This window comes from Bubalus bubalis, chromosome 14 (assembly GCF_019923935.1).
Source record: "Bubalus bubalis isolate 160015118507 breed Murrah chromosome 14, NDDB_SH_1, whole genome shotgun sequence".
Classification (NCBI taxonomy): Eukaryota; Metazoa; Chordata; class Mammalia; order Artiodactyla; family Bovidae; genus Bubalus; species Bubalus bubalis.
Window position 1 is genome coordinate 76,309,534 of NC_059170.1, and position 21,509 is coordinate 76,331,042.

Genomic DNA, 21,509 nt, shown 5'->3' on the forward strand with positions numbered 1-21,509 from the left:
ATATGATTTTTTTTAAAGGGACACTGAATAGAGAGTCTACTCTTTGAGTGAAGAGCTCACTCTAGAGTGGTGGGTAAGAGCACAGCTCAATAGTTAGAGAAGGTTAGGGCCTGAGTACCATAGCTTCCTAATGCTCCATAATAAAAAGTTTCAGATAATATCTACTCCATAGGGATTTCGTGATGTTTTAATGAAATATCATGTACAATTCCCTTTTCACAAACTTCAGAACTCAGTAAGCCCTCAGTGAATGGCAGCCATATTTAAAGAGGAAGAGAATGAAATTTGGGATTTATGTGGGAGTAGTTTAAGGTTCATTGCTGGGCTAGGAATAAAAAAGCAGTGATTGGGTTTGAGTTTCAAATTTAGATGTCAAATAATTTTTTTTTTAACTTTAGGCACTGATATATTATACCTTTGGAAGTGCTGGAGGAAGCATGATGTCGCAGATGATTTTGGTTTGTAATTAAATATTCTTGAGCCCAGATAGGTGTGTTATAAATATAGTATTGTCAGAATATTAAGAATTTATATGCCTGTGTTTTAGGGGTACAGATATTTGTCAGGAATCAATGTTCTACAGAATTGTGAAGTTGCCCTAAGTCATTACAAGAAAGTGGCAGATTATAGTGAGTAATCCACATAGTTTATTTTAAGATAAAGAGACTTGCCAAGAAATTTAAAAAATAAATCAATACTAGTTGAAATATTTATAAAGTATTTAAAGACTGTGCTTTAACATCAGTTATAATACAGCTCTTTCCATACAATGTGAAGTTTTTGATTTCTTAAGTTACTTTTCATAAAGTTCTAAATGATTGTACTCATCTTTTATTTTTTATTTAGCTCATGTCTCCAAATAATTCTGTTTTACTTGATCCTGTGATCTTCTTTCCTTAAACTGAGAATTTAAATATAACATCAATAAATATTAAGTAGTTTCTATAATTCAAACATTTCAAGTATAGGATGCCTTGTTAAAAAATTCCTGAAGCTATAGATGTACATACATTGTACAATGTATGTGCAAGATATATACACTGGCAATCTCTGTTCATTACTCTATTACCCTATCCTTTGTCTACAAAAAAAATTGAGCATGAGGTTAATTATTTCTAGAATTTTCAAAGTTGCATGTAATATTTCCACATGCAGCATCACTAAACTGGACTACATAATAGAGTATTAAATAAAAGTCTAAGAAGTGAGTAAGCTATAGTCCATTTAGTTAGTTTCTATAATCATAATAACATCTAAATTTACATCTTTGTCATGATTAGGATCTGAGAAAAAAACTGCTTTTGAATTTAAGATGCTTTATATATCAAGATGTTTTTATGTGCTTAATGAAACTGAAATTATTTGATATATATATATATTTCAAACTGCTGTTTTGTTAGGTTTACTCAAGCATATTTACAGTTTATTTTCAGACTATCCTAGGAGTAAATTAGAAGCAGTTCTTACTCTTATATTGTAGTTTCAGGATGCCCAGAAAAAGTCAGTGATGGAAAGGTTGGTTGCCTTCTTCTGACATCTATCATCTTTCCTGAGCCTGCCTGGCTGAGGTCTTCAGTAGGGTCTAACATATACTGATACAGTGATTATATTGGTTACAAAGAATAGGTAGTGTCTTATACTTTTCTCAGAACCAAATAAACAAAATTAGCAAATTTCTGTCCCCTAAGGATATTTCTTTTCTGTATAGTAGGCCCAATCCCGGCATAGTTTAAAGAGAATCAGCCTAATCGTGCTTGCTCTAAGATGACTGTTATATATTGCTCTGGCTTGTTTCTGTTCACAGTTGCTGATAAATTGGAAAAAAGTGAAGGTATTCCAGTGGAAAAAGTGAGACTAACTGAAAGACCTGAAAATCTGAGTTCTAACAGTGAGATTTTGGATTGGGACATATACCAATACTATAAATTTTTGGCAGAAAGAGGAGATGTTCAGATACAAGTAATGTATATGGATGAACTTAAATTTTTAGAACATTTTAATCACAAAGGGCTTGGTTCTCTCTGAGTCCTAGAAGGGTTAACAACAATGCCCCATCCTGAATAGGGAAGGGAAGAGAACCCCCTCCTCTTTGTTCTGCTCCTTTTTCGTTCCCTAACTTGTAGTTTCTTATAGCTTATGAAGGAGCCAGTTGCCATAGTAGTGGCATTTTTTTGGCACTTACTCCTAAAAATCTTATTAAAAAAAAAAACTAGATTGTAATTATAGAAAAAAGTTACCATAAATGTTGGTTTTAATATGAATGAACTCTTATCAGGAGCCAGAAGCAGCCTGTCTTTGGAAATGAGAATAGAAATGGGACATCGTTTATGTGACCTTTGAGAACCAAAAGTTAAGGTCACTAGTGTGCCTGGGCATTGCTGTACATCATCAGGCCAGCTTCCTGCCCCTGCAGAAGCTGCATACCCAATGTCAACCATTTACCCAATAAAACACAGAGTCAGGAATGGTTTCCTGCCTCTTTTTTTAAAACACGCTAACTGCAGCAAACTGGATCGATGTACTATAGTAAAATCATCAGGTAATTTTTTTCCCCTTTTCTTGTTAAAATGAATACTACTGCTAAAATCATTTTCCAAAACTCCTCTTTTCTAGGTATCTCTTGGACAGTTGCATCTAATTGGGAGGAAAGGTCTGGATCAAGATTACTATGTAAGTCCATCTCAAGCTTGCGTCATGTGGGTGGGAGGACAGGGGTAAGGGAAGCTGAGGGTGGGTGGAAGAGCTGCCCAGGAAAGCGCACCACTGCTTCCTGTGTCAGACCTGCTTCCCGGCTTTTGAAGGAGAACAGAGTTTCTTAGAGAAAGCACTTTTCCTACCTGCCTCTAAGTATAGAGGGGTAGAGGCCTGTGAAAAAGTAGCTGAGGCAGGGAGTTTCCGGGGTCCCACTGAACCCACCCTCTTCCCACCCAAACTCACGGTTGCATTGGGGCTGGCTGAGGAGGACATGCTCTATCCCCTAAGGCCAGCTGTGGCAAGTCCACGTGGGAATTTCCTGCCAAGGAGCCTGAGGACCAGCCTCAACCCCATTTAGCTAAATCAGAGGACAGGCTGCTTCCAACATAATTGGGTATATTATTAAGCTTCTTTATAAATTTGTAAAGCTCCTTTCAATCGCTTTGCTTAACCTTACTTTATCCCAATGAAGTTAGACGATTAACAATTCAAATATATGGTGGAGAAAAAGCAAATAAACTTAACCTACACAGGATCCTCCTCAGTAAGATGCCAAAGCCCCTGGACGAGATCTTCTCTCAACGCTGATTGTAGTTTTAAGGCCCTAAATCCCCACAGATCTGGGGAAGTAGCTGAGATTCTTCTTAAAAGATGACTTTGTAGCCCTTGTCATTTTATAGGAGCCATGTGCTCACCGTCTCAAAGGAGTATTTGCTCTACTTCAAGCCTAGTGGCTAAACAATAGAAATAACTACTTCTACAGCAGTTACGTAAAAATCTGAACTGTTATTACTTTCTATTTCACTTTACGTTGTTATTTCATGAATGTCTCTCCGGTACTATAGTTTGTGTTTTATATGAGGTACTATACGCATTAGGCGGAGAAGGCAATGGCACCCCACTCCAGTACTCTTGCCTGGAAAATCCCATGGACAGAGGAGCCTGGTAGGCTGCAGTCCATGGGTTCGCTAGAGTCGGACACGACTGAGCGACTTCACTTTCACTTTTCACTTTCATGCATTGGAGAAGGAAAATGGCAACCCACTCCAGTGTTCTTGCCTGGAGAATCCCAGAGACGGGAAGCCTGGTGGGCTGCCGTCTATGCGTCGCACACAGTTGGACGCGACTGAAGCGACTTAGCAGCAGCAGCAGCAGCATACGCATTAGGTAAATGTCAAAAGTTAATTTTATAAAATGTGATAAAATGGGTAGCAATTGAAATAAACATATGCATCCATCTCAGGACAGCTCAACTGAAGGTCTTCAACTAAGGTTTTAGCTTCTTGGATGAGAACTTCTGGATTCACAATATTATGCCAACATCAGATTTCAGCCTGTAATGAGTTTCTTCTGCTAACTACAAGATGCAAAACTGGGAAGAAGTTCCCATTTTCCATAAAGACAAAATTTGATTGTGAAGGCACCAAAACCACACCTATACAGAATGCCCACTAACATCTGTAGAGTATATAAAACCCCACAAAGCTAAGCACTTCCAGCCAGCTCCAGCCACATGAACACCAGATGGGAGCTATAGCTGCCCCCAGGTGAGAATGAGGTGCAGTCCCAAGGCTGGCAGTAGAAGAGTCTGGTGCTATAGCAGCAACAGCTAGGCAGTCGGGCCTCAGCTGAATGACCCAGACAAGCTCTGCTATGGGCTCATTCACATTCATTAGCTCTGTTTTACAGATGAGAAGCTGAGGCTGAATAGATGATGTAAATTGTTTCAAATCTCATAGCTAGGTAGTAAGAGTGTTAAGAAATAAAAGTGCAACTCAGTATTTCTGTATTCAAAGCCTATGCTCCTTTCATAAAAACTTACTTAAACTCAAGTTAAAACTTACTTACTCTTGACCTGAGCAAAAACAAAAAACAAGTTTATAAAAACACTGGTCATTGATATCTAGTTTTCTTATTCATAAAGCAAGAAAAAGGAATGATGTAATCACTCAGGTTCCTTCTAATTTTCTGTTGGTAGGTTAGGCCCCATTCTTCCCATCCAGATATCTCAAAAAGACTGGTTTAATTCCAGAACCATCCCAGCAGTAGGGCAAGCACAAGCTAGTCCTTCCTGCTTAGCCTAAAGAAACCTGAACTTTGATGAAGGATTCCCATCAAGGCATCAGACCTCAAGACTCATTGGCTTATCAGTTAGCTTAGGCTGCCATCATAAACCACCCCCAAACGTAGGTACCCTAACACAACCACCGTTTATTTAATTCACGATTTTGGCAGGTCAGTAGTTATGGCTGGGTTCCCCTGAGTAATTCTTCTGATCTTGGCTGGGCTTGTTCACACATCTACAGTTTGCCAGAGTTTTGACCAGGGCTGGCTGATTTATGATGGCCTGGTCCATGGCAGCTAGGATGACTTGGTCTCTCCACATGCTCTCATCCTCCAGCCAGCAGGCCCACGCTTTTTACATGGCAGTCAAATGTTTTACAAATGCAGTAGTGAAAGTCTCCTGAGGCCTAGGGTCAGAACTGACAGGATCAATTTTGCCATATTCTTTTGGCCAAAGTAAGTCACAAGGCCAGCCAGCATTGAAAGAATAGGAAAAAGAACTTCTCTTAATAGGTAGACCTGCAAAGTATTATGGCTATTTTTGCAACTTGCCACAGCTTGCAGTGAAGTGAAGTCGCTCAGTCATGTCCGACTCTTTGGCAACCCCGTGGACTGTAGCCCACCAGGCTCTTCCATCCATGGGATTCACCAGGAAAGAATACTGGAGTGGGTTGCCATTTCCTTCTCCAGGGAATCTTCCCAACCCAGGGATCAAACCCAGGTCTCCCGCACTGGGGGCAGATGCTTTAACCTCTGAGCCACCAGGGAAGCCCTGAACCAAAATCAATTTGGAATAGTGTGAAATATGCAGAGAGGAGTGGGAAGATCTCCCCATGGCTAGCTTCTTATCCTTAAAATCCTACTTCCTCAGAGAGGATTTTCTTGATCAATTCTACCTTTTTTTTTTTTTTTAATCACTTATCTTATCATGCTGTGTTTATTTTTCTCTAGCCCCTCTCATTCCTTGTACTTTACTGATCTTGGATTGTTAACTGTCTTCCTGCAGGGCAATGTAAATTCTTATCCATCTTATTCACTAATGTGTGTCCTGTACTTAGATTAGTACCTGGTACGCATTAGGTACTTACTGTCTACTGAATAAATGAATGACAGGATCCTAAGAATTAGATGTTATTTCTCAGCCTAAGAATCACCACTTGAGCGAGTATGCTAATGTTTTAGTCCACCACAGAAAATTATTGTGAGGTTCTTTATAAATATAAGTGATGCCTGGTTGTTGTTGTTCAGTCACTCCGTCATGCCCGACTCTGCAACCCCAGGGACTGCAGCACACCAGGCTTCCCTGTCCTTCACCATCTCCTGGAGCTTGCTCAAACTCATGTCTATCAAGTTGGTGATGCCATCCAAACATCTCTTCCTCTGTCGTCCCCTTCTCCCCCTGCCTTCAATCTTTCCCAGCATCAGGGTCTTTTCCAATGAGTCGGCTCTTCGCATGAGGTGGCCAAAGTATTGAAGTTTCAGCTTCAACATCAGTCCCTCCAATGAACACCCAGGACTGATCTCCTTTAGGATTGACTGGTTGGATCTCCTTGCAGTCCAAAGGACTCTCAAGAACCTTCTCCAACACCATAGTTCAAAAGCATCAATCCTATGGCACTCACCCTTCTTTATGGTCCAACTCTCACATCCATACATGACCACTGGAAAAACCATAGCTTTGACTAAATGGACCTTTGTTGGAAAAGTAATGTCTCTGCTTTTTAATGTGCTCTCCTGGTGGGCTGCCATCTATGGAGTCGCACAGAGTCGGAAACGACTGAAGTGAATTAGCAGCTAGGTTGGTCATAGCTTTCTTTCCAAGGAGCAAACATCTTTTAATTTCATGGCTGCAGTCACCATCTGCAGTGATTTTGGAGCCCCCAGAAATAAAGTCTGTCACTGTTTCCATTGTTTCCCCATCTGTTTGCCATGAAGTGATAGGACCAGATGCCATGATCTTAATTTTTTGAACATTGGGTTTTAAGCCAGCTTTTTCACTCTCCTCTTTCAACTTCATCAAGAGGCTCTTTAGTTCCTCTTTGCTTTCTGCCATAAGGGTAGTCATCTGCTTATCTGAGGTTATTGATATTTCTCTCAGCAATCTTGATTCCAGCTTATGCTTCATCCAGCCCAGCATTTCATATGATGTACTCTGCATATAAATTAAATAAGCAAGGTGACAATATACAGCCTTGAGACTTACTCCTTTTTCCAATTTGGAACCAGTTTGTTGTTCCGTGTCTGGTTCTAACTGTTTCTTCTTGACCCACATACAAGTTTCTCAGGAGGCAAGTGAGATGTTCTGGTATTCCCATCTCTTTAACAATATTCCACAGTTTGTTGTGATCTACACAGTCTAAGGCTTTAGCATAGTCAATGAAGCAGAAGTAGATGTTTTTCTGGAGTTCTTTTACTTTTTCTATGACCCAGCAGATGTTGGCAATTGATCTCTGGTTCCTCTGCCTTTTCTAAATCCAGGTTGAACATCTGGAAGATCTCGGTTTATGTACTGTTGAAGCCTAGCTTGAAGAATTTTGAGCATTACTTTGCTAGCGTGTGAGATGAATGCAATTGTGCAGTAGTTTGAACATTCTTTGGCACTGCTTTTATCTGGCATTGGAATGAAAACTGACCTTTCCCAGTCCTGTCCCAGCACTGTCCAGCAAATTAAAAATCAAAATACCTAGAAATGACTAGCTTGACGTTTTCACCCTCCTCATTGTTTGATTGAATTAATTTCTCTTATGATTTGTCATTATAGGCAACATTTTCACCTTCTCCTCCCCACAAGATTCTTAATTATTGGAAAGTATTGTATATGCAAGTCTTGATTACATTGTCTTAAATTTGTATACATACATTTTAATGTTATTTGCATTTCTAAATATATACGGGCCTAGGATGAATTGGATTAGGAAAAGCTGGGTGTTTTGGTGCATGTTATTAAGGTGGATAAGGCATAATTAAGTTACACCCAGCAGAGGAATAATATTAAATATGTAAGGCAACTGCTTTGTCCACTCTGCCATCCATGAAAAATAAAAGAGCTAATGCTATCCCTTTTAAGAGTGATTTACAGAGCCTGAGATAAAAGAAGTATTCCCAAATGTTTTTAGAACAATACATTTTCTTGGCATTTCATTCTAGAGGAAACGTTGCAAACTGATTAAACTAGGGATTTTCTTAGAACCAATGAAAAATTATCATGTTCAGTTTAAAAAAAAGAGAGAGATGTGCATTCAAATAATAAAACCTCACTTAGCATAATGCCTAAGACACACTATATTTCATCCTAAGACACCATCAGTTATAGGATACATTATGTTTTACTGAGCAAGAGAAAACATTGCCAATATAAATTATATGGTGCCATTGATAGTAAAAAAATGTCCTGATTAAAATGAGAGATGGGGGGTATACATCTTATAATCAGTAAAATATGATGGTAGGTGCTCAGTAAATATTTGAAGGAAAGACGGATGGATGGGTCGGGTTTTTGTTTGAACCATTATAACAAAACTACTGTGTACTTGGTAGCTTATACACAATGGAACTTTATTTTCTCACAGTTTTGGAGGCTGGAAGTCTGAGATCAGGGTGCCACCATGTTTGGGCGAGGGCTGTCTTACAATCTGTAGGCTTTTCCTTGTATCCCTACCTGGCAGAAGGGTCAAGCTAGCTCTCTGGGGCCTTTTTCAAGGGCACTAATCCCATTCATGAGGACTCTGCCAATCATCTCTCAGAAACTTCACTTCCTAATACCATCATGTTGGGTAGTATGTTTTCAACATATGGCTTTAGGGGGAAAGAAATATGCAGAACACAACAGATGGATAGATGAATGGAGGGATGAATACTTGACTCTGAGAGCAAGAATGCAGGTTGGCCCATGCACGGCCATTGAAGTAGCTTGCATGATCCTTTCACAGAGTGTTTAATAAATGCTTATGCAGTTGAAACAGTAGCTTTAAAGTCATGTGCACTCAGTCATGTCTGACTCTTTGCAGCCCTATGGACTGTAGCCTGCCAGGCTCCTCTGTCCATGACATTTTCCAGGCAAGAACACTAAAGTGGGTTGCCATTTCCTTCTCCAGGAGATCTCCTCCACCCAGGGATCAAACATGCATCTCCTGCATTGGCAAGCAGATTCTTTACCACTGAGCTACCTGGGAAGCCCAACATTAAAGGCAGGTTAATGTAAAGAGAAATTAAAGAGAACTGAGATGCCAAGTGACCAAGGAAAGTGGAAGGAGAAATTAGATCCTCCATTTTTGGTCTTTATGGGCTCATTATATTGAAGGATGGGGAAAAACTCCAGGATTCTTATTTGCTTCTGGGGGATAGGCTATTCTCTTTTAACAGTTCAAATCTAGTTTCCCAGAGCGTAACTCTCTAATGCCAAATATTTGAGCCCAAACTCTAAAACTGCACTTTGAAAATGAGTTTATAAAATCATAATTTTAGAGCTGGAAGGGACCATAAAGATTGAAATTCAGTCCCTTTGTTTTAGAGATTAACAAATTTATTCTTTCATTCACTCACTCATTCATTCATCCCAGAAGCATTTTGTGACTGCCTAATATACAGTAGATACTGTGCTAAGTACAGAGGATTCAACATTGGGGGAAACAGAAAATTAAGCAGACAATTAAATCAATGGATGCATGCTATGACGGGGAAAGACAGAGTGCCCAAGAGCACAGAGGAGGAGACCATGAATGAGGGAACAAGGCTGGAGATACTGTGACTTGCACACATCATGGTTCTCGATGGATATACTTGGGTCTTGGGATATTCATAAGAAATATTTTTTATATTGATGTTCTTTGATAAATGTGATTATTAAATCATACATTTTATCATATATATGATTTATTTACCAATATGTAATTGGTATAGTAAATCATACATTGCTATAATTTTCTCCTATCCAACTGACACCTACATTATTCCAGACATTTTCAGCAGCATTTGTTTCAACACTCCCTCATGCTCATGAATCTCCACTGGTTTCTATTTCTAAACCAAATAAAATAACAGTGCTTAGCCAGTTAATAATATTGCCCCATCACATTTTAGCACATCTTAGCTTTTGAATGCTCTACTTCAGCCATACTGAAGGAACTACTATTTCTTGGACACACTTTGGACACACCCGTCTCCGTTCTTTGCTCACGTTGTTCCCTCAGCCTCTCATGCCCTGTGTGTGGTGAATCCTCTCCATCTTTTGTGTGACCTTTATCATTTGAGCCCTCGTTCTTTAAACCATGAAGGCAGAGTGCCGAGTGCATGGGAATTGGATTTAGGCTGCTGGCAGGAAACCAGTATCAGCTTCTTGACTCCAACTGTCACTAAATAGCTCAGATATTAGTAATACCTTCCTTACAGCGCAGTTTTGAAGATTAAGGAAGAAAAAGCTTGTAAAATACTTAAAAGAACTGGGTACAATTTCTGTTATTCTAAACCCCTCTAATTCTTTTTAGTGTTCCTTTTATTCTACCTTTTACTTCCTGTCATTGCTATTTACATCTACTTTTTCACAGCAGTACTGCTAAGAAGCAAAGTAGGCACAGTGGTTTTTGTTCATCTATCAATCACCTGTGATACCTAACATATTACCATATGTATGGCAGGTATCAGTCAAGATCTTGAAAAGATAAGTGAAGAAGAGAAGGATGGGTGGATGAGTGGATCCATGACGTGATGAGGTCCAGGATGGTGGCTTTTGTATTTACTTTATGTCCACGGCCGGAGAAGGCAATGCACCCCACTCCAGTACTGTTGCCCAGAAAATCCCATGGATGGAGGAGCCTGGTGGGCTGCAGTCCAGGGGTTGCTAAGAGTCGGACACGACTGAGCGACTTCACTTTCACTTTTCACTTTCATGCATTGGAGAAGGAAATGGCAACCCACTCCAGTGTTCTTGCCTGGAGAATTCCATGGATAGAGAAGCCTGGTAGGCTGCAGTCCATGGGGTCGCACAGAGTCGGACACGACTGAAGCGACTTAGTAGTAGTAGTAGTATGTCCATGGCAGACCGACTTGTCGACATAATGTGTATAGTTCTCAAATAAGTTGCCAATATTTCTAGAGAAAACTTACATATAAAAGAACTACCTACCTTTCTTCCTCAAGCGTTCTTTTCTCTTTGGGAAGGGGCAGATCCTTGCCCATCAATTTCAGATCCTTACAATCAGTCAAGGCTTTGGAAAGTTGTGTCCTACTAAGACACTTTGGAGCATATCTTCATTTCTCATTCCTGGGACTTATTTCTTTAATTCTCCATGAAGTCTCTGAAGAGAACTTAGGGAAAGTCAGGAGGAGGCCTGAGGAATGAGGCAGCAAGAGACAGGTGACCTCCCACGCATTTAGGCTGAGCATTTTGTTGAATGTTATGACCCAGAGAGAGTCAGAAGAGTTTGCCAGCCCCCTTTGACTTTCTTGGAAAGAATTGGTCTGAGGTTCACCTCTGCAGAGAGACCTGGACCAAGAAGGCAACCAGGTGTGTCTGGTCTCATTCCTTCTGCACCATAAACATTAGGATGCTGTATATCCAATTCTGCCACTTACACAAACTGTCTTACACAGTAAGTATGTACTGTCAACATACAAGTGTGGTTTTAAAAAAATAATGGAGTATTTAGTTCTACAGCTGGGATTTATCTCTCCTCCACAAAGCAACATGCCCATGATGCCTTTCCAAATGTGAAAAACAAGCCCTCACATTCTAAAACTGTATGTGTGAAATATATATATATATATTTATCTCCCACTCTTCAGGTTCATGATTGAAATAGCACTTGGAGTAGTGAGTGCCTTGAACAAAGTAGGCATTTCACAGATATTTTTTAATGCATGTCAAATGAAATACAATTTAATGCAAAAGCTATTTTACAGGATAATGTTTGTGACTGTCAATAATACTGTTCCTTTTCTCTCCAGAAAGCATTATACTACTTCTTAAAGGCAGCAAAAGCTGGGAGCGCAAACGCTATGGCATTTATAGGAAAGGTACAAGCTTCCTTTTGATCAACAGTTTTCATTTCTTAAAACCTAGTAGTACCAGCTACCTGAACCAGTGTAGGGTAATGTGTCTGCCCACCTTTTTCATGAAAGCAGCTAAGCAGGGCCTTCAGCTACAAACTGACAGTGGTATTCTTGATGTGACAGTTTGAAGTCCTGTCTTTATCGGGGGTACCAAAAGCAGTCCTTTTTTTAACTTTTAATTTTATATTGGAGTATAGCTATTAACAGGAGAAGGCAATGGCACCCAACTCCAGTACTCTTGCCTGGAAAATCCCATGGCTGGAGGAGCCTGGTAGGCTGCAGTCCATGGGGTCGCTAAGAGTCGGACACGACTGAGCGACTTCATTTTCCCTTTTCACTTTCATGCATTGGAGAAGGAAATGGCAACCCACTCCAGTGTTCTTGCCTGGAGAATCCCAGGGACGGGGGAGCCTGGTGGGCTGCCGTCTATGGAGTCGCACAGAGTCGGACACGACTGAAGCGACTTAGCAGCAGCAGCAGCAGCATAGCTATTAACAATATTGTGATAGTTTCAGGTGGACAGCAAAGAGACTCAGCCATATATACAGATGTATCCATTCTCCTCCAAACCTCCCTCCCATCCAGGCTGCCACATAACATTGAGCAGAGTTCCAAGTGCTAGACATTCTGTCTTTGTCGGTTATCCGTATAGCAGTGTATACACGTCAGTCCCAAACTCCCTAGCTATCCCTTCCCCAAAAGCGGTCTTTGAAAGTACCGGTGGCCCAGGGCTCCTGGCTTAGTGTAACTCGGAGCCCTCCCCACGAACCCCTGGCGTGTAACAGGAGAGCTGATCTAGTTGTACATCAAACCCTGGGACAGACCTCCACCCAGTGTGGTCCCTCCTCCCGCGGTTCCTGGAATGAGAACCAGCTCCAGACTGACCAAAGAACCAGCTCCTCCCTGACTGACGGGAGGAGCCTTTGTGGAAGGTTCCTCTGGAGAGGCACTTTCTCTCCTTCCAAGACTACTCACTCCCCTGTGCACTGCCCTTGGCTCCCACAGCCAGTCTGTTTCAGTAACCATGGGGACAAGTGCCCGGCTTCTAGAAGTACTACATACAGTAAATTTAGATGCAAGGAAACATGAAAAAAAAATACCAACAGGATTCTTTCCTCACCCTTAGGTGAGGGTACTCTAGAGTGTGTGTACTAGATTGTATTCTTAATTTTTCCTTTTATTAAAAATGAGGAGAAATTCAAAAAACATAAAATTAACCATTTTAAAGTGTGTGCTTCAGCGGCATTTACTGCACTCAACGTGTTGTGCCATCATCACCTCGGTGTCGTTCTAAAACATTTTCATCGCCCTCGAAATCTTTAGTTTTTACTTTTTATTTGTATGTGTGTGTGTTTTTTTGTAGATGTATTTAGAAGGGAATGCTGCAGCACCACAAAACAATGCTACTGCTTTCAAATACTTTTCTATGGCAGCTAGTAAGGTATGTACCCAGCCCATCCTGTAGACACATGAAAACATTTGCCTGTATTAACATGCAGGCTGGGACTAAAGCATTAACTCTAAAGCCCCATGCCTGATTAGTGGGCCTGGGAGGAGTGTAGGGTCCTGGTAAAGAACAGTGTCACCGACAATAAAATAGGAGGTTGGGGTAGGCAGAGACCCACTTCGCCTTCTTGGTAAATGGAAGATGGCATCCTACCTGGAGGCCAGACAGAAGCTCAGCGTCCCCTCCACCATGTGGTATGTGAGGCCATCTAGCTCAGGAAACAAATAAGATGAGGGCAGAGGAAGGGAAAACTCCGTCAGTAACTGCAGTAAGTTGAATACAAAGATAACCAAGAAATGCCCAGTTTTCTCTCCTCTGACCTTACTCAAATGCTCTGGCTCAGGCAGAAGGCTGTCCAAGAGCTAGGACGAGATGACTGAGAGCACGGCTCTCGAGACAGAATCCCTGGTCTGAAGGTCAGTCCTTCAGCTGACTAGCTGTGTGACCATAGACAGGTTACTTAACCTCTCCACATCCCAATCTCCCTGTCTATAAAATGAGAATATAAGAATAGTTGCCTCATATTGCTGTTTTCAGGATTTAATGAGTCAACAGTCATGTGCCTCATATTAAAAATACTTGAGGCCATGCCTGGTGCATAGTACGTGCTGTGTGTCAGCTATTATCTTTCTAAGTCTGGGGCCCGTTAGGTAGAGTGAATTTCAAAGCACATCCAAGGCAGAATGGATTGGATCTGTGAGGAAATAGAGGAATCGCAGAGTATCGCTCCTGCCATTGAAGTTCCTGCCTTGGTTCCTAAGCTCAGTGAGGCTGGATCTGCCAGGTGAAATTTAGCAGACTCCCCTAAACCCCTTTGGTGCATAGAAGACATCCTCATAGCAACACCCACCACCCTAACGTTGGAGAGCAGCCTTGATAAACTTTCTATCCCTGCGGCGTAGGAACCCTTTTGTTGTCTTACACCATCTTACTGCAACACTGGCAGTAGAGATGTGCTCAAATGGAGAATATTTTCAACTGTTCATGCCTTTTAAAAGCCCACACGCTGCTTTAGGAGCCTATTTATAAATGACTAGCACCTCGGAACTGCTGCTATTATGGTGTAAATTACTGAGAAGGCTGGTAGTCGGCTGCTCTCCCTTGTAATTTATATGGAATTGTTGCTCAGCAAGACAGTCATCCAGAATACCATTAGATTAGGATGACAAGGAGAGCAGACCGAAAAAGAGGCGGGGTAACGTAACAGCAAATAGTGCTGATCTGTCAGCATAAAAGAACAATGCCAGGGAGCTGAGTGTGTAAATTAACCCAGCCCCCAAGCTGTTCAGGGCTAGGTAACCAGTTGTGATCTGAGCTACTCATGTCCTAAGCCTGAGCTACCCTCCTTTATGGAGGAAATCTAACACTGTATTTAAGGTCATTCTTCTGAATGGCATCAGGTAAATATGACCATGTAATCCTTTATCATCTCCAGGACAATTTATTAGATTTCTCCCTTGGGCTCACTACCAAAGTATAGAGCTTCTGTCTCCCACTCCTGCACACTTGTACGCTTCTCTTTTTTAAAATTTAGTATTACCATCTTTTGGCTGTGCTGGGTCTTCGTTGCTGCACGGGCTTTGCTCTAGTTGCAGTGAGCAGGGGCTACTCTGTCATTGTGGTGCAGGAGCTTCTCATTGTGGGGGCTCCTCTTACAGTGGAGCACGGGCTCTCGGGCACACGGGCTTCGGTAGTGGCGGCATGCGGGCTCAGTAGTGCCAGCTCTGGTGCTCTCGGGCACACGGGCTTCAGTAGAGGTGGCATGCGGGCTCAGTAGTGGCAGCTCCGGCGCTCTCGGGCACACGGGCTTCAGTAGTGGTGGCATGCGGGCTCAGTAGTGCCAGCTCCGGCGCTCTCGGGCACACGGGCTTCGGTAGAGGCGGCACACGGGCTTAGTTGCCCTGTGGCATATGGGATCTTCCCACACCAGGGATAGCACCCATGTCTCCCACACTGGCAGGCAGATTCTTCACCACTGAGCCACCAGGGAAGCCCCATAATCTTCTTTTACTGTTTACTTATTTTTTTTTTTGAACTGCTGCTTTTACAGTTGTTTCCAAGTCATATCAGTACCACGATGCAAAGCTGTGGACTTTCTGACTTCTTGTATCTTACTCAGAAACCTGAACAGTTATCCAATGTGATGCTGGGCCCAAGTTGGACCATATTCTTCTGGTCTCTTACCACTGTGGACACCCCGGGCCCAGCTCCATCTTCACACTTTCGTCATCCCCTGTCCCTTCCCAGAATCATTCTAAACACCCATCCCCAGCGCAGAGCTCCGTCCTCTCTCCCTCCACAAAGCCTCCCCTGCCTCCCTGGCACACTTCATCCTCTCCCTCTTCTGAACATGCCCTGCGTTCACTCTGTGTACTGCTAGAACTTCACTGCTGCTACCCTGCGCCCTCTCTCCCGCCATCTGAAGGCCATGTCTCTCCACCGAGAGCAGGGCAGTGGTCTTAGTTCCTCATAGGAGTTCCTCAAATATTTCCCTTATATGAGCATCTGCTCCCTAAGTTCATGTCAATTCATCTCTGCAAGAGCACTGAGCCCTAACATGGAAGAGGGATTGCCTACGCATATATTTTTTCGGCTTGGAAGGAGTTTTAAAAATTAGGAAATTTCCTATCAAAATCTGGATGTCCAGCTTTTCTTGGAAAATGAGAAGAGCTGAGCACACGAGGTGGCCCTTCCACGTGAGGACAGTGGGCCGCCACAGAGCAGAGGAGGTGCCGCTGCCTTTAGACGTGCACCTGCTCTTGGTTCGCCTCAGTCTCCACTTCTCCCCTGTAACCTGGCTTACGCATGTCTTACAGTACCTACATGGCTCTGGGGGCATCTGAGCTGGCTGCTCTTGATCTGAACGTTCCAAACAGGTTCTGTTGTTGATTAGTCGCCAAGTCGTGTCTGACTCTTTGTGACCCGTGACCCTATGGACTGCAGCGCACCAGGCTTCCCTGTCCTTCACCGTCTCCTGGAGTTTGCTCAGACTCATGCCCATTACTCTGGGCCTTAAACGGTTGGTGAGTCATCCAGTAAGCCCCTGGCTCCCCAGGGATTCTCTTAAAGATAGAAAGGACTTTGTCCCCAGTATTCTAACCTTTCTCTTTCTGCCTCCTTCCCTTTTCCTTCCTCTCATTTCCCTTCCCTCTCATTTTTCTCAACATCTAAATGAAGATAGGGACTTCCCTGGTGGTCCAGTGGGTAAGACTTCTTGCAATGCAGGGGGTGCAAGTTCAATCCTTGGTCGGGAGCTAAGATCTCACAAGCCCCAAGCCCAAAACACAAAACACGAAACAAAAGAAGCAATATTGTAACAAATTTAGTAAAGACTCTGAAAATGGTCTACATAAAAAGATATTAAGAAATAAAAAATAAATAAACAAGGGTAGCTAAAAGGAGATAGATTCAATACTTTACTGCATGCCTCACACTAGGCTTTACCCCCAGAGCAGACTATACCCAAACTCTTGGGACTACAGGTCAACGTAGTCAGGGGAGAAGAGAGAAGAGGACAGTAGACACATACCAGCTGTTCGAAATGCACATAGATTGTCCTCAAGGACTCTTACACTAGCTGCCCTTTGAATATAGATAGGTTCAAAGTTTAGCACCTTGAAATAGTTGCTGAACTGTGCTGTCTCTAGTTATGTGCGACTTCTGTCTCACCGAGGAGTTCTCTATCTGTATCTGCAATAACTACATTTCAATTATTAAATTATTAAAAATAATTACAAATGAATATGTTTAGGCAGTAAAAAGAAATTTGGAGAGTTTCCTATCAGAACTTAAGTTCCGGAGGAAATACTATAAACTTAATAAACAGTAAAATTTGAATAAAAAAAATAAGCCAACAGTGCTTTACCATCCACAATGGCTAGATTGAAATCCACAGAGTCTCTAAAATGTTATTTGGCCACTTACATCAACCTCCTTTGCTCAAAGCACGTGACAAGTGTTTAGATAGACTTCTCCCTTCTGAAAATTCCCACACAGCCTTTAAGACCCAGCTCAAATGTCACCACCTCTAACGACTCAGTCGCTCGGTCCCGCAGGCAGTTGAGCATCCCTCTTCTGGGCTGCCCACAGCACGGTCCATCTGTTTCCACTGTAGGACTCACCACACGTGCCGCGATTAAGAGGTCCCTCCTAGTGGGTCAGAGCCCACGGACCTGTCAGGCTGCCTTTAGACACGGCAGGTGCTGTCTGGTTTGCCTCAGTAACTTTTGACTTTCACCTCCTACCTCTCCCCGATGCCTGTTGTGGAGTCACACAAAGCAATCCCTAAAGAAATGCCGAACGAAAGATTGGCACTGAGGTTCAAGAGGGAGGGGTATTTGTATACTTATAACTGATTCACACTGTTGTATGGCAGAAATTGATTTCATGTCATAAGGCAATCATTCTCTAATTTAAAAAAAAAAAAAAAAAAGGTAAGAAAAAGAAGATTGGAGGAATGTGACTGTCATGTCTCTCTTTTCCGGTCAGAAGGGGGCTATGAAAGTGTGAAAGGAGAAAGTAGAGAGGGTCAGAATAGTTCCAACTACCTCATTAACCTGCCTTAATTCACCTCCTATTGTGCGTGTTTCAGATTTTGTGAATGATTTTGCAACACTTTTCTTTATCATGAATTCTTCTAAGACTTTACCTCGATTTTTAAACCCATTCTAGGGCAATGCAATTGGTCTTCATGGGCTCGGTCTTCTTTACTTTTATGGGAAAGGAGTTCCTGTGGTAAGTTAAATAGTTTTATCATCTTTCATGTTTCCAGAAATTGACTAGGGTGAAATTCATGACCATTGATTAATTTAAAGGAATTAGTCTCTATTACCTGGTTTGCCGAGGTATCATATCTGATAATACAAAATAAAATAATCCAGTGAAATATTTGCCAGAGACATAGAGTAAGCTTGTGACAAGAATAACAACCCTAATTAATATCTTAGAATCATAGATTCTAAGTAACCTTATAAATCATCTAACCCAAGAGGATTTTTTTTTGGATAGATAAATTTGTCTTCTTAGTTTAACTTCCGTCTTTTTGAGTGACCTTCCCCCAATATCTAGCAAAACCTATTGTCAGTGTAGGAAAAGACATAATTTACAATGATAATGAGATAATTATTTCTTAGTAGAATCTAATATAATGAAATAAAATGTGTAATACTTCTGATACAATTTTAATTAGCTTAAATCACATAGGGCACTAGCTACACTCTTTAAAAAAGTGGAAGGCAATTGTTACCATGGAGTTATGTATGTACCTTTGAGTAACAAAGTGTAATTATCTTGCAGAATTATGCAGAAGCGCTTAAGTACTTTCAGAAAGCTGCAGAGAAGGGATGGCCCAATGCACAGTTTCAGCTAGGCTTCATGTACTACTGTAAGTTCTATGCATGTGGCTGCTTTACTTAGGACGACAAATGCATCATTAAGTCTGCTCCTTTTTAAACACAAATCCAAGGGTTGGTGTGGATGGTTTAGACAGAACAATCAGGCAGCACTTTGAGGAGGAATTTGAAGAAGTCAAGGAAAAGTACACTATCTGGGGGAGGGGGCAATGAGGTACAACCAGAAAGTTCACCTTAAAAAGCCAAGTTTGAGCAAGTATTAAACTCACAAGACAGGTCAAACTTGAGAGAAAGATTTGGGTGGCATCACCATATAGGTGTTAGTTAAGAGTAGCCAAGCTTCCAAAGGGAACGGGGAGAGAGTGCAAGAGAAAGGAGTGGTAGGCCACTATAAGAAACCTGGTGATCCTTGGCACCATACTGAAAATATGGGCAAAGAAAGAGTCATCACAGGCAGACTGAAAATGCAGTCAGAGGGATGGGGTGGGGAGGAGGTTATCTTAAGGACAAGGAGCAGAAATTTCAAGGAAGAGTAAATGAATGATACTCTGCTGAAATTCAGTGAAAAGCCTGTTTCTCACTTTTTGATAAAAAGGGCAAAGTATCTGTGGAACTTATCAGTAAAGAGGATGTTTGTGAGGTCATCGAACTGGTTGAGAGGGAAGCCAGATACAGTGGGCTGAGGAGTACATGCGGGGTGAAGAGGTAGATGGACCCAAATATTATCGGAAGTAGTGTTCCTTTAAATGGAGGAGAGAGATGAGATAATAGCATAAGGGAGACCAAGAATCAAGAGAAAGTTGTTTTTAAGATGGTGAGAGACCTGAGTATAATTTTTTGCAGAAAAATGAAAGAGAGTCAACCAATGGAGGTGGTTAATGTGTCACTGGGGAGATGAGATAATTGATGAAGAGGTTCTGGAAAAATTTAGATGGCATTTCTGATCTTACCTGACCAGTGGCGAATCTGCAAGTATCTGATCAGGTCCAGGGAGCCTCACTAGCTTTAATAAAGAGGAGGGATTTCTCATCCTCAAAAACTGGAGAGATGATGAAACAAATGGTGCGGTTGTAAATCTGGGGAGAGAGGCAAGTGAGGAAAGATAACGAGAGGGTTCCTTTAGTGAGCTCAGAGGTACAGTCATTATCTGAGAACAAAGACACATACCAAGAGATCCAGATATATCTGAGTATTCTGTCTCAGTCCATCCCATCAGAGGTGGAGCAAGGGCAGGAGCAGATGTATCATCAGGAGGCCAGATCTGGCCTAGAGGTCAGCTGGCATTGTCCACAATAGTCCAGCTTCAGAGTCTGTTCTGTACATCTTGGAAGGTTGCCTGAGGTAGCCTGTCCTTCTAGTTTATTCCAAGTCCCAGCCCCAGGATCCATCAGGTTCCTCAAGCTTCTAAAATTAGGGTAATAGTTATGGCTGATGTTTAAGTCTTGATATGCTTTTACTCACTTAGTCCTCTCAACACATCCTGTGGGGTATCCCACAGTTTATAGATGAGCAAACTGAGCCATATTGAGGTCACAAGTCTTACATGAGGTCACATGATCACACACTCAGTGGATCTGGGATTCTAACCCAAATGATCTACCGGCAGAGCAACATGGCACTGCTTCTGAAGGCTAAGAAATGTTAGAGCTGGGAGGCAATTTCAGAACCACCTGAAGAAAGCCCTTCCTCTTGCAAAGGATGTGCCCCAAGGTGCCCAAGTTGCCAAAGGAGTAATGGGAGAACCCTGACAAGAACCCCAGCTTCTGGGAGTGGCCAATTCTCCACATCAGCTCCAAATACCTCTCCTTGCTCCAAGCATAAGCTGAGTCTGAGCTGGGCCCCTTGGAGCTGGGAGTTGCCTGCCCCAAACTCGACGGTTACATCTGGGAGCAGCTATACTGGCCCCCTGGTATGGAAGGACGACGGTGATGGTAGCACACGTCATGGAGGGGCTTCTGGTCCTCAGAGACCACCACTTGGTCTCCTTTCCATTAACTTCATTAACAATATGTGCCATATTGAGGAGATATTTTCATGAGACTAGACAGTCCTTCTCCTTTAGTTCGCTGAATGGGGAGAGAACATTCATTTCCACACTCTTACTTCTAATCTAACTCAACTCCCACCCCCCTCCCCCCACCTCCAAATAGTGAATCGGGAGTAGCTTGACCTTTGCCTGACTCTTCTGAACCTATTTAAAATAGCAGGAATCACTATGACCATTACATGCATAGATTATAATGTAAAAAAATAATGTAAATAAGGGGGTGGCTCAAAATGATTTTAATTTTTCAGCTGGCTCTGGAGTATGGAAGGATTATAAACTTGCCTTCAAATATTTTTACTTGGCATCTCAGAGTGGGCAGCCCCTAGCCATTTATTACCTGGCTGAGATGTACGCCACAGGAACAGGGGTGTTGCGATCGTGCAGAACCGCTGTGGAGGTAAATCAAGAGCTGTTTCTGAAGTACTTTTCATTTGTCACACAGAGGAGGCGATACTGTCCTTAAATTGTGATGCCTTTGGTTTTATACATATTATCTTGTTTCTTCCAGCTGACAGTGTGAATACTGACATTTGCCAGAGAGGAAGAGCAGTGATGTAACTCAGCCTGGGAAAGGGAGGCAGAGAAACGATCCTTCCTCTCTGTTGCATTTGGCTTTTCATCAAGTTCAGAGTTCTCCTCAGAATTCAGTTAGGGAGCTCTGTTTCAGTCGTCAATCAAATCGCCAGGGCAACTTGGCACTTCTAGTGGGATTGGGAGTTGCAACTTGGGAAATGAAAGGCTTGATTTAGCCTAGAAAATGTAGCCCTCTTCTTCCCGGAAAGCAAGGTCCTGAGGGTTT

At 42.2% G+C, this 21,509-nt stretch overlaps 1 protein-coding gene across 2 annotated transcripts in view; it reads left to right on the forward strand.

Annotated features, from left to right (window-relative positions):
* SEL1L2 (SEL1L2 adaptor subunit of ERAD E3 ligase) overlaps nt 1-21,509 on the forward strand; it is a 116,367-nt gene that overhangs the window by 79,856 nt on the left and 15,002 nt on the right. Inside the window, exons 7-15 of one of the 2 annotated variants that reach the window (XM_025264559.2) lie at nt 399-458; nt 548-629; nt 1,805-1,959; nt 2,614-2,670; nt 11,701-11,769; nt 13,169-13,246; nt 17,984-18,046; nt 18,608-18,695; nt 20,959-21,107. In XM_025264559.2, the coding sequence (XP_025120344.1) occupies nt 399-458; nt 548-629; nt 1,805-1,959; nt 2,614-2,670; nt 11,701-11,769; nt 13,169-13,246; nt 17,984-18,046; nt 18,608-18,695; nt 20,959-21,107 (801 nt within the window). The remainder of the gene's footprint in view (nt 1-398; nt 459-547; nt 630-1,804; nt 1,960-2,613; nt 2,671-11,700; nt 11,770-13,168; nt 13,247-17,983; nt 18,047-18,607; nt 18,696-20,958; nt 21,108-21,509) is intronic. The other variant, XM_025264561.2, reaches the window with a different exon arrangement.